This window comes from Calidris pugnax, unplaced genomic scaffold (genome assembly GCF_001431845.1).
Source record: "Calidris pugnax isolate Ruff unplaced genomic scaffold, ASM143184v1 scaffold121, whole genome shotgun sequence".
NCBI lineage: Eukaryota > Metazoa > Chordata > Aves > Charadriiformes > Scolopacidae > Calidris > Calidris pugnax.
The window spans coordinates 663,882-674,756 of NW_015090884.1; the positions used below are offsets into that span (position 1 = coordinate 663,882).

Genomic DNA, 10,875 nt, shown 5'->3' on the forward strand with positions numbered 1-10,875 from the left:
TTTTTTTTTTTTTTCACATAATTGCTTTTCAGACTAAAGCTGTACTTTGGTACAGTCAGATCCCTGGAGTGTTGGTGATGAATAGCTCATTGGGGCCAAAGTGCTCTGTTCTTCTGGAATAACTTCTTTGAGCACAGCGTGCAGGTACCGGGCTGGAGTTTAAAGTTGGAAAAATCCCCGTGGATATGATGCGGTGACCTTCTGGACTTGAGCTGCTTGTTGGCTCTGCTGGAAGTCTGCTCTGTTTATGAACCATATGTACCTTTCCTGGTTGTTAGCCTTGACGAAAGCTCAGCTAGGGCTCGGTTTGATTTTCATCATTCTGCCTAAAATTAAACCTTGCGGTGCCGCAGGGGGTCAGGATGGGCAGAGCATCTCGCTGTGTTGGTTCTGCTGGACTCACAAGAACAGAATTAGGGTTTTTTTTTAATAAGTCAAATACAAATAAGACCTAGGACCCAGCAATCTTTGTGTGAAGGCTCTCCATCTTTCTGTCTATTCGAAGAAAATAATCAGTGTGGATTTAGATACTTTAAATTTATTCTGAACGCTGTTTGCTCCGTGAAGCAAATCCTGTTTGAGGGATGATATATCCACTGGGCAAGTAACAGCTCTGTAATAAGTAATATCAACATATATAGTATGTTGGTTGTGGGGGGTGTTTCTAGATCAGACTGTGCATTGATTTCTATTTTCACATACCCAGGGACAGTCTTTAGACCACATATTACATAGTGTATTACAGCTGCACAGTGCTGCAAAACCCCTATACGGTTATTTACTGATCTCCATCCTTCACATCAAGGAGTCAGCACCTCTGTAATCCTCAGTGAGGCAGATCTAGAAATTTACTTCTCAACAGCATCTTCTAGATTAGCCACAAACCCCCACCTCCTTTCACAGGTGCAACCAGACGTTGGGGCAGGGTAACTTGTACTGCACCCGTGGCATCAGTGAGCATTGATTTTGGAGAAACTTGCTGATTTCTTTCTGTTTCTTCCCTTCCCTCTTTAATTTTCCAGCTGACTTCGGCTTCTGTGCCCAGATCACTCCTGAGCAGAGCAAACGCAGTACCATGGTGGGGACCCCCTACTGGATGGCACCCGAAGTGGTGACACGCAAAGCCTATGGGCCCAAAGTGGATATCTGGTCGCTGGGGATAATGGCCATTGAGATGATCGAAGGAGAGCCTCCCTACCTCAACGAGAACCCTCTGAGAGTAAGTGACCATCTTTTGCTTTCAGGTCTTAGAATCATAGAATGGTTTGGGCTGGAAGGGACCTTAAAGATCATCCAGTTCCAACCCCCTGCCATGGGCAGGGAAACCTCCCACTAGACCAGGTTGCTCAAAGCCCCATCCAGCCTGGCCTTGAAGCCCTCCAGGGATGGGGCAGCCACCTGGGCAACCTGGTCCAGGGTGTCATCACCCTCAGAGTGAAAAATTTCTTTCTGAGATCTTATCTAAATCTAATGTCTTTCAGTTTAAAACCATTACTCCTCATCCTGTTGCTCCACTCCCTGATCAAGAGTCCCTCCCCAGCTTTCCTTAAGCCCATACCTTAAGGTCTCCCTGGAGTCTTCTCTTCTCCAGGCTGAACCCCCCCAACAGTCTTTAGACAGGGCTCCTGATGTCTCTCCCTCGTTTGGTTTTTAATGGAAGGGGAGATGCTGTCACTTCGTAACTGCACTTAATATAAGCCAGGTTTATGGCTTCTCAATCTAGAAAAATACTGTTTATTCTTCTGTCTCCATCTTTTGCACTGGAAGTGGTTTTTGGGAGAGAAGAGCAGCAGCAAAGAAGAGGGGAAGGAAAGAAAGTGGGTGTTGAGTTAAAAGAGGGTCATTAAGTAACAGTACTTCGGCCTCATTTAACTCAACTTGTGCCAATTCCCAGGCTGTCAGACTGCTCCCATGGGATGTGCTGAGCGATGTGCTCAAAGGACCTGCATATTAACAGGTCTCTGACAGATTTCCGTTTCCTTTGAAAATCCACCCTGGAAGTTTCTTGCATGAAATCCTGAAATGGATGGATTCTGAGCCCTTTGATTCTCAGAGGGCTTGTAAATGCTTCATCCCCAAGCAGAAGCAGAAACTGCTTGTTTCTGCAGGAGGTTAAGAGCTGCTTGAGGGTCTCCTGGCCATCTTTTATAAGAAGCCAACTGCATCTTTATCGTCCTGACTTTTTAGGCCTTGTGAGCTCAGGCAAAGTACCCACAGAACAAAAATCTCCCATTTATTCAGGGGTACCTTCCCATGAGGATACAGTTATTGCAGCGTAGAGTCGTGCCAGTTAACTTCCCTGGGTAAACACCGTCTGGAATGTTGGGTTTTGTCCTCCTAATCCCTTGAGAGAGCTGCAGGATCCAAACCCAGATTAGGAGGGTAAAACAATAAAGGATTGGATCCCATCCACATAAAAATAGGGTTGGCAGCCTTTCTGTTGGCTGAAACTTAAGCATTGATTAGTCACCCTGATAAGGTGGGGTTTTTTTTCCTCTCCATTGAACTGGGGGGAGGGAGGGAAGAAATGGGTGTCTCTATAAATCCAGAGATGGAGTCTAACCTTCATAACTCCCTGTTTCTTTGGTGCTTGTTGTTGCTTTAGGCCCTGTATCTCATTGCTACTAACGGGACTCCAGAACTGCAGAATCCAGAAAAGCTTTCAGTCATATTCCGAGACTTCTTAAACCGCTGTCTGGAAATGGACGTGGAAAAGAGAGGTTCGGCGAAAGAGCTGCTGCAGGTAGGTGATGGGGAAGAGGGATGGAACAGGGTGATGGGGATTTTTTTTGTTGTTGTTGTTTTTTTGTGGTTGGACTCGATGATCTCAGAGGTCCCTTCCAACCACTAAGATTCTGTGATTCTGTGAGTGGAACGGGGTGATGGGGAATCAACATAATCATGCAATGCCCAGCGAGGCCAGGGTCATAGAATCATAGAATGGTTTGGGTTGGAAGGGACCTCAAAGATCATCGAGTTCCAACCCCCTGCCATGGGCAGGGACACCTCCCACCAGACCAGGTTGCTCAAAGCCCCATCCAGCCTGGTCTTGAACACCTCCAGGGATGAGGCATCCACAACTTCCCTGGGCAACCTCTTCCAGTGAACAGTCATGAAACGATCTTGTTTGGGGTCTTAAATACTGCAGCAGCTGAAGGCACAAACACAGCTAAGGTAACCTGCCAGGAAAAAAACCACCCACAAACAACCCCCAAAACCTGAATCTATAATAAAACGTTAACAGACTACACCCTGTTTATGCTGTCCTTGCTACTAGCAGCAGCTGTGCAGCGTGTTCTGTAAACAGTCATGAAACGATCTTGTTTGGGGTCTTAAATACTGCAGCAGCTGAAGGCACAAACACAGCTAAGGTAACCTGCCAGGAAAAAAACCACCCACAAACAACCCCCAAAACCTGAATCTATAATAAAACGTTAACAGACTACACCCTGTTTATGCTGTCCTTGCTACTAGCAGCAGCTGTGCAGCGTGTTCTGTAACCAGCGTGATGTGCGCTGGTAGCCCAGAAAGTCAACCACATCCTGGGCTGCATCAAAAGAAGTGTGGCCAGCAGGGCCAGGGGGGGGATTCTACCCCTCTGCTCTGCTCTGGGGAGACCCCACCTGGAGCACTGCCTCCAGCTTTGGAGTCCTCAGCACAGGAAGGACATGGACCTGTTGGAGTGGGGCCAGAGGAGGCCACAAGGATGCTGGGAGGGCTGGAGCCCCTCTAAAAAAAAAAAAAAACAACAAGAAAACATGGAGCCTTAGACCATGTTTATCTTAATAAATGAAATCTTTTGCTGGCTGGACTCTTCCTGCTTCTGGCAAGCTGCTCTCACACCGCTGAGGCTGCTCTGTGCTTTGGGTGACTCGAGGAGGCAGCAGGAACGTCAAGAGCTGTAACAACCGAGAGGGGAAGGAGGGTGTGAATACACACATCTCATCTCCTGGAACGCTGCTGGATGCTTCGAGGGAGCGTGGAGATGGCCTCCGTGTGCTTCCTGCAGCCGCTGGAGAACTTAATTCACGGATGATCTTTTTTTTTGCCAAATTGTGTGAACTGGGGACGCCTCTCCCCTTTCAGTTTCAACTCCACTAGTTAAATCTCAGACATTACTGATGTCGTAGAAGGTAAATTTGCTGGAGAAAATTGACAAGAGAGCTCTTTTAGGGTTATTTTATCAGCGCTGTGAGGCTTCTTAGAGACCCTTGCCCTGTACGATAAAGCAAACAGAGCAATTACTGTTATAAAGATAAGATTTGCCTGCAAAATGATGTTGATGTTGTTTCTTAGAGCAAATCCAGTGGACAACAAACTGATCGTGGATGCTGCTTTCTTGGAGACGTGGGGACGTTAATTTTTTTTTTTTTTTGGAAATTATAGTGGTTTCTTTATGCTACTGATTCCTTTCGTTGCTAATAGTCTGTAAAACAACAGGAAACCTGGAACTACTAGAGCGATTGGTTGTAAACACTGGGCTTATGTTCAACTGTATACTGATTATTTTTTTTTTTTAATAAAATGAACTGCTGCCTTTCTTAACTTGTGGCTGAGGAAGGATTGGAGAATTCACTGTCTCCAGACAAATCCGTCGGATGAGGTTGTTGTTGGGGTCACTGAGTGCTTGAAAGTGTTGGGTGACGTGGTACAACCTTGTCTCTTACCCCTTCTTCTGTAGACCTTTGGGATAGCAGGTGGCTCTCAAGGGAGTAACGTTATATGTAGAGAAAATTGATAAAAGGTCTGTATTATAACTGGGGGAGCTTCTTTCTCTGTTCTGCTTTGGTCATTTTTGGGGTGAGTTTAAACCCGTTCTGGAGTAACCACTCATCTCCACCAAAAACCCGCTGTGTTGCACAGAAACTCATTCCTGCTTCTTGCTGAGACCTGCTGCTGGCTCAGCCCTTTCCTCCCTGCGCCTGGGTTTTAATTCAAATATGTTTTTCCTGTTTGTTTTGCTCCACAATTCGTAACAGTTCTTACACTAGTTTTACCGTGTGTAGATGGAGTTTGTGGGGTTTGTGAGGTTTGCTTCTGTGGTGCCTTCTCCCATCCTTTGTGCTCCAGGATGGTCACCGTTTGACACAAAGCTGAAGTCCATTGCCAAAATCTGCAGCCTCTCTCCCTTTTTGTGTATCTATTTCATCTCCCTGTAATATTAAGAGTTTCCCCTCGCAAAGCTTGTGTCTAAAAATTAATTCCTTGGGCAAAGCCATAAAGCCACCAGCTGGAGAGGGATATGATCTGATGATGAGCTCCTCTGCTTGGAGCTTAGGTGGAGGTTGTCAAATGGAAGGCCACTATGCTTGAATAATTCCTTTGATAAGGACTTTGTTTATATTTCCTCTGGAAGACTCGAGGTGGCATGTGTGGGAAGAAAGGAATTAGGGGCTAGTTGTCACTTGATCTAAAATCTCATATGGCTCTGGTTTTAGAGATTTGGCAATTGACTTTTTTTTTTTTTTTGACAGCACAGGATTAAATCCGATCCACAAATGTGTTTAATGTCTCCAACATCTCTTTAACTCCCTTCCCCACTCCTTCCTCTGCACCCCATTGAGATGTGAACTTTTGTGCACGTGAGGCATATCTGTGAGCAAGCACACAAACTTATTTTTTCTCTAGCAGGATGTCTGCTAAATTTCCCCCAAGAAGGTAAAAAAGGGTTATTTGTGTGTGTTTAAGTCACCCTTCTGGATTTGCTGTTGCATAATGGGAAGAAATTGAGCTTTGGAGTCCTCAACACAGGAAGGACATGGATCTGTTGGAATGGGTCCAGCAGAGGGCCACGAAAATGATCAGAGGGATGGAGCCCGTCTTCTATCATGGGGGGGGTTCAACCTGGAGAAGAGGAGGCTCCAGGGAGACCTTATAATGGCCCCTTCAGGTACCTGAAGGGGGCCTACAGGTGAGATGGGGAGGGACTCTTGATCAGGGAGTGTAGTGATAGGATGAGGGGTAATGGTTTTAAATTGAAAAGGGGGAAATTTAGACTAGGTGCTAGAAAGAAATTCTTTGCTGTGAGGGTGGTGAGACACTGGAACAGGTTGCCCAGAGAAGCTGTGGCTGCCCCATCCCTGGAGGGGTTCAAGGCCAGGCTGGATGGAGCTTGAGCAACCTGGTCTGGTGGGAGGTGTCCCTGCCCATGGCAGGGGGTTTGGAACCTGATGATCTTTAAGGTCCCTTCCAACTCTCACCATTCTGTGATTCTATGATTCTAATTATAATTAGGAGGAAAGTAATTACCTTACACATAATCCTGCCTTTTCTTGTCTTCTGAACACATTTGTTTGGTTGTTTTTTTTTTTAAATAGTCTCTTTATCTTTCTACCTGGGCACTTTTTTTTTCTTGGACAGAACATAGCAACATCCTCCACCTCCCCTTTCAGCCTTGGAACTGGATGATCTTTAAGGTCCCTTCCAACCCAAACTATTCTATGATTCTATGACTCAGCCTTACGGTTCTGTTTTTCTCAGCATCCCTGGTTTCTTAATGTATCTTCTGCATCTTCACATGATGAGTCCAGAGTGTTTCTTCTCTTTTCTGAATGGCAACAGAGGTCCAGCTGAAGGTCTTCATTGCAGTATGTCCCTCCATGATGATTTCTTGTTTAAAAGCCTGCCTGTTATTCCCCTCAAACACTCAGCCACAGGCAAATGTTACTAGTGGTCCCCACTATTCTTTCTCCAACTCATCGATATTAATTAAAGAGGGAGCTACCCTGATACCTGGATGTGTTGTCATGGTCTCACCATGCTTGTTCCCATTTGGACAGCAGGAGGGATTCTAGCTATTGGATGCTCTTTTTGTCTCCCTTCTGGTGGAGGGGTCACAAAGCTCTTTGGAATATGCATGGCTTGTGTTAACCAGAGCAGTTTGGTGTTACAACATTTTGCCAGATAATACACCTTACCAGACGTGATGGAACAAAGCTTGTGAGATAACTTAATCATCAAATGGTCTGGGTTGTAAGGGACCTTTAAAGATCCAACCCCCCTGGCATGGGCAGGAACACCTCCCACTAGACCAGGTTGCTCAAAACCCCATCCAACCTGACCTTGACCACTTCTAATGATGGAGCATCCACAACTACTCTGGGCAACCCGTACCAGTATCCATCAACCTATCAACAGTTACTTCACTGAAAACCTGGTGTCTTAGTCTGAACTCAGGGTGAAAGGGGAGGGTGAAGCTGCCACGCTTTTTATGACATGGATGAGAGGAGTGGTTCATGTGTTCCTTCTGTCTAATTTGCCATGGGGGTAGAAAATGTAGATCTTTGTGAAATAAATATACGATTGGGAGCACTCAGACCTCAACTGTGAGATAATTCCCATTTTTGTTTTCCCTTCTTTCCACTAGTTTGTGTAGTGGGTGCAGTTTTGGATGTGTTGCTGCCATATGAGTCTCTAATGAAGCATTAATCACTGGCAGAATGGCCGTAGTTGCTTTGCAAATGTCTAGTATCCATAGAAGGCCAAGGCAATGCTTCCACCAAACCTGTGATAACAGGGAAGAGAGAAATGAGGGGCGATTCCTGAAGGAATCCCTGTGTTTGAACCACAGAGGTTGTTTTTTCTACACCTTCTTTCCATACAGAATTCCAGTATAGATTTTGCAAGACTTTATAATTCACCGGGGGAACTTGCTGAGTTTTGCTCGGTCTTAAACGTGCACAATCATTGGGGAATTTACATGTGTTGGGTGCAAATCTCTCCATGGCTTCAGGCGAGCCCCAAAAGTTTGTGGTGGTAACATCCCCTTCGGTTTCACCCCTTCAGAGATCAGAGTAGGTTGTTAGACTTCACATGGGTCTGGGTGCCAATATATTGAGTAGCCACCAGATTTCTGGGGCACGTTCTTGAAAAATTTAACCCTTTTTCTTTTTTTCTTCTTCCTAGCACCAGTTCCTGAAAATTGCAAAGCCTCTGTCTAGTCTCACTCCTCTGATTCTTGCGGCGAAAGAGGCGGCCAAGAACAACCATTAAAGCAGTGGAGTCGGCACAGTCGTCGTGTCGAGACTTTTAGGTGTTGGTTCCAGAGAATGAAATTATTCAGGATTACCTGTCCCTCTCCCCTTCTACTCCTGCTTCACAGGGGTGTTCTTAAAACTTTGATCTGCCCCAAAAGGTGGCAGAGTTTTTGCTCACTGAATGTGGAAGGGCACCCAACAGGGACACTCCTGCTCTTACGTAGGGAACCATCTTCCCATCCTCATGATGGGGGCGAGAGGGGAAGAGTCTTTTCTGTGGTTGAGAAGGTCTTTCTGAGAACGTCTTAACCTGACCTACACGTAGCGAAGCCAGTTGTTTTTCCTGTTTCTTACTGTTGTTTATTTAAAAAAAAAAAAAAAACAACAAGAAAACATGGAGCCTTAGACCATGTTTATCTTAATAAATGAAATCTTTTGCTGGCTGGACTCTTCCTGCTTCTGGCAAGCTGCTCTCACACCGCTGAGGCTGCTCTGTGCTTTGGGTGACTCGAGGAGGCAGCAGGAACGTCAAGAGCTGTAACAACCGAGAGGGGAAGGAGGGTGTGAATACACACATCTCATCTCCTGGAACGCTGCTGGATGCTTCGAGGGAGCGTGGAGATGGCCTCCGTGTGCTTCCTGCAGCCGCTGGAGAACTTAATTCACGGATGATCTTTTTTTTTGCCAAATTGTGTGAACTGGGGACGCCTCTCCCCTTTCAGTTTCAACTCCACTAGTTAAATCTCAGACATTACTGATGTCGTAGAAGGTAAATTTGCTGGAGAAAATTGACAAGAGAGCTCTTTTAGGGTTATTTTATCAGCGCTGTGAGGCTTCTTAGAGACCCTTGCCCTGTACGATAAAGCAAACAGAGCAATTACTGTTATAAAGATAAGATTTGCCTGCAAAATGATGTTGATGTTGTTTCTTAGAGCAAATCCAGTGGACAACAAACTGATCGTGGATGCTGCTTTCTTGGAGACGTGGGGACGTTAATTTTTTTTTTTTTTTGGAAATTATAGTGGTTTCTTTATGCTACTGATTCCTTTCGTTGCTAATAGTCTGTAAAACAACAGGAAACCTGGAACTACTAGAGCGATTGGTTGTAAACACTGGGCTTATGTTCAACTGTATACTGATTATTTTTTTTTTTTAATAAAATGAACTGCTGCCTTTCTTAACTTGTGGCTGAGGAAGGATTGGAGAATTCACTGTCTCCAGACAAATCCGTCGGATGAGGTTGTTGTTGGGGTCACTGAGTGCTTGAAAGTGTTGGGTGACGTGGTACAACCTTGTCTCTTACCCCTTCTTCTGTAGACCTTTGGGATAGCAGGTGGCTCTCAAGGGAGTAACGTTATATGTAGAGAAAATTGATAAAAGGTCTGTATTATAACTGGGGGAGCTTCTTTCTCTGTTCTGCTTTGGTCATTTTTGGGGTGAGTTTAAACCCGTTCTGGAGTAACCACTCATCTCCACCAAAAACCCGCTGTGTTGCACAGAAACTCATTCCTGCTTCTTGCTGAGACCTGCTGCTGGCTCAGCCCTTTCCTCCCTGCGCCTGGGTTTTAATTCAAATATGTTTTTCCTGTTTGTTTTGCTCCACAATTCGTAACAGTTCTTACACTAGTTTTACCGTGTGTAGATGGAGTTTGTGGGGTTTGTGAGGTTTGCTTCTGTGGTGCCTTCTCCCATCCTTTGTGCTCCAGGATGGTCACCGTTTGACACAAAGCTGAAGTCCATTGCCAAAATCTGCAGCCTCTCTCCCTTTTTGTGTATCTATTTCATCTCCCTGTAATATTAAGAGTTTCCCCTCGCAAAGCTTGTGTCTAAAAATTAATTCCTTGGGCAAAGCCATAAAGCCACCAGCTGGAGAGGGATATGATCTGATGATGAGCTCCTCTGCTTGGAGCTTAGGTGGAGGTTGTCAAATGGAAGGCCACTATGCTTGAATAATTCCTTTGATAAGGACTTTGTTTATATTTCCTCTGGAAGACTCGAGGTGGCATGTGTGGGAAGAAAGGAATTAGGGGCTAGTTGTCACTTGATCTAAAATCTCATATGGCTCTGGTTTTAGAGATTTGGCAATTGACTTTTTTTTTTTTTTTGACAGCACAGGATTAAATCCGATCCACAAATGTGTTTAATGTCTCCAACATCTCTTTAACTCCCTTCCCCACTCCTTCCTCTGCACCCCATTGAGATGTGAACTTTTGTGCACGTGAGGCATATCTGTGAGCAAGCACACAAACTTATTTTTTCTCTAGCAGGATGTCTGCTAAATTTCCCCCAAGAAGGTAAAAAAGGGTTATTTGTGTGTGTTTAAGTCACCCTTCTGGATTTGCTGTTGCATAATGGGAAGAAATTGAGCTTTGGAGTCCTCAACACAGGAAGGACATGGATCTGTTGGAATGGGTCCAGCAGAGGGCCACGAAAATGATCAGAGGGATGGAGCCCGTCTTCTATCATGGGGGGGGTTCAACCTGGAGAAGAGGAGGCTCCAGGGAGACCTTATAATGGCCCCTTCAGGTACCTGAAGGGGGCCTACAGGTGAGATGGGGAGGGACTCTTGATCAGGGAGTGTAGTGATAGGATGAGGGGTAATGGTTTTAAATTGAAAAGGGGGAAATTTAGACTAGGTGCTAGAAAGAAATTCTTTGCTGTGAGGGTGGTGAGACACTGGAACAGGTTGCCCAGAGAAGCTGTGGCTGCCCCATCCCTGGAGGGGTTCAAGGCCAGGCTGGATGGATCTTGAGCAACCTGGTCTGGTTGGAGGTGTCCCTGCCCATGGCAGGGGGGTTGGAACCTGATGATCTTTAAGGTCCCTTCCAACTCTCACCATTCTGGTTTTGTGTTCCCTCTTTTTTCTGGTAGTGATGTGTGTGTGCATCTGTCTCATTGA

At 45.5% G+C, this 10,875-nt stretch overlaps 1 protein-coding gene across 1 annotated transcript in view; it reads left to right on the forward strand.

Annotated features, from left to right (window-relative positions):
* PAK1 (p21 protein (Cdc42/Rac)-activated kinase 1) overlaps window positions 1–9,157 on the forward strand; it is a 114,673-nt gene extending 105,516 nt beyond the window's left edge. The window contains exon 15 of the mRNA XM_014947113.1: window positions 7,906–9,157. Within this exon, the coding sequence (XP_014802599.1) occupies window positions 7,906–7,992 (87 nt within the window). The 3' untranslated portion in view covers window positions 7,993–9,157. The remainder of the gene's footprint in view (window positions 1–7,905) is intronic.
* Window positions 9,158–10,875: the final 1,718 nt, after the last annotated feature.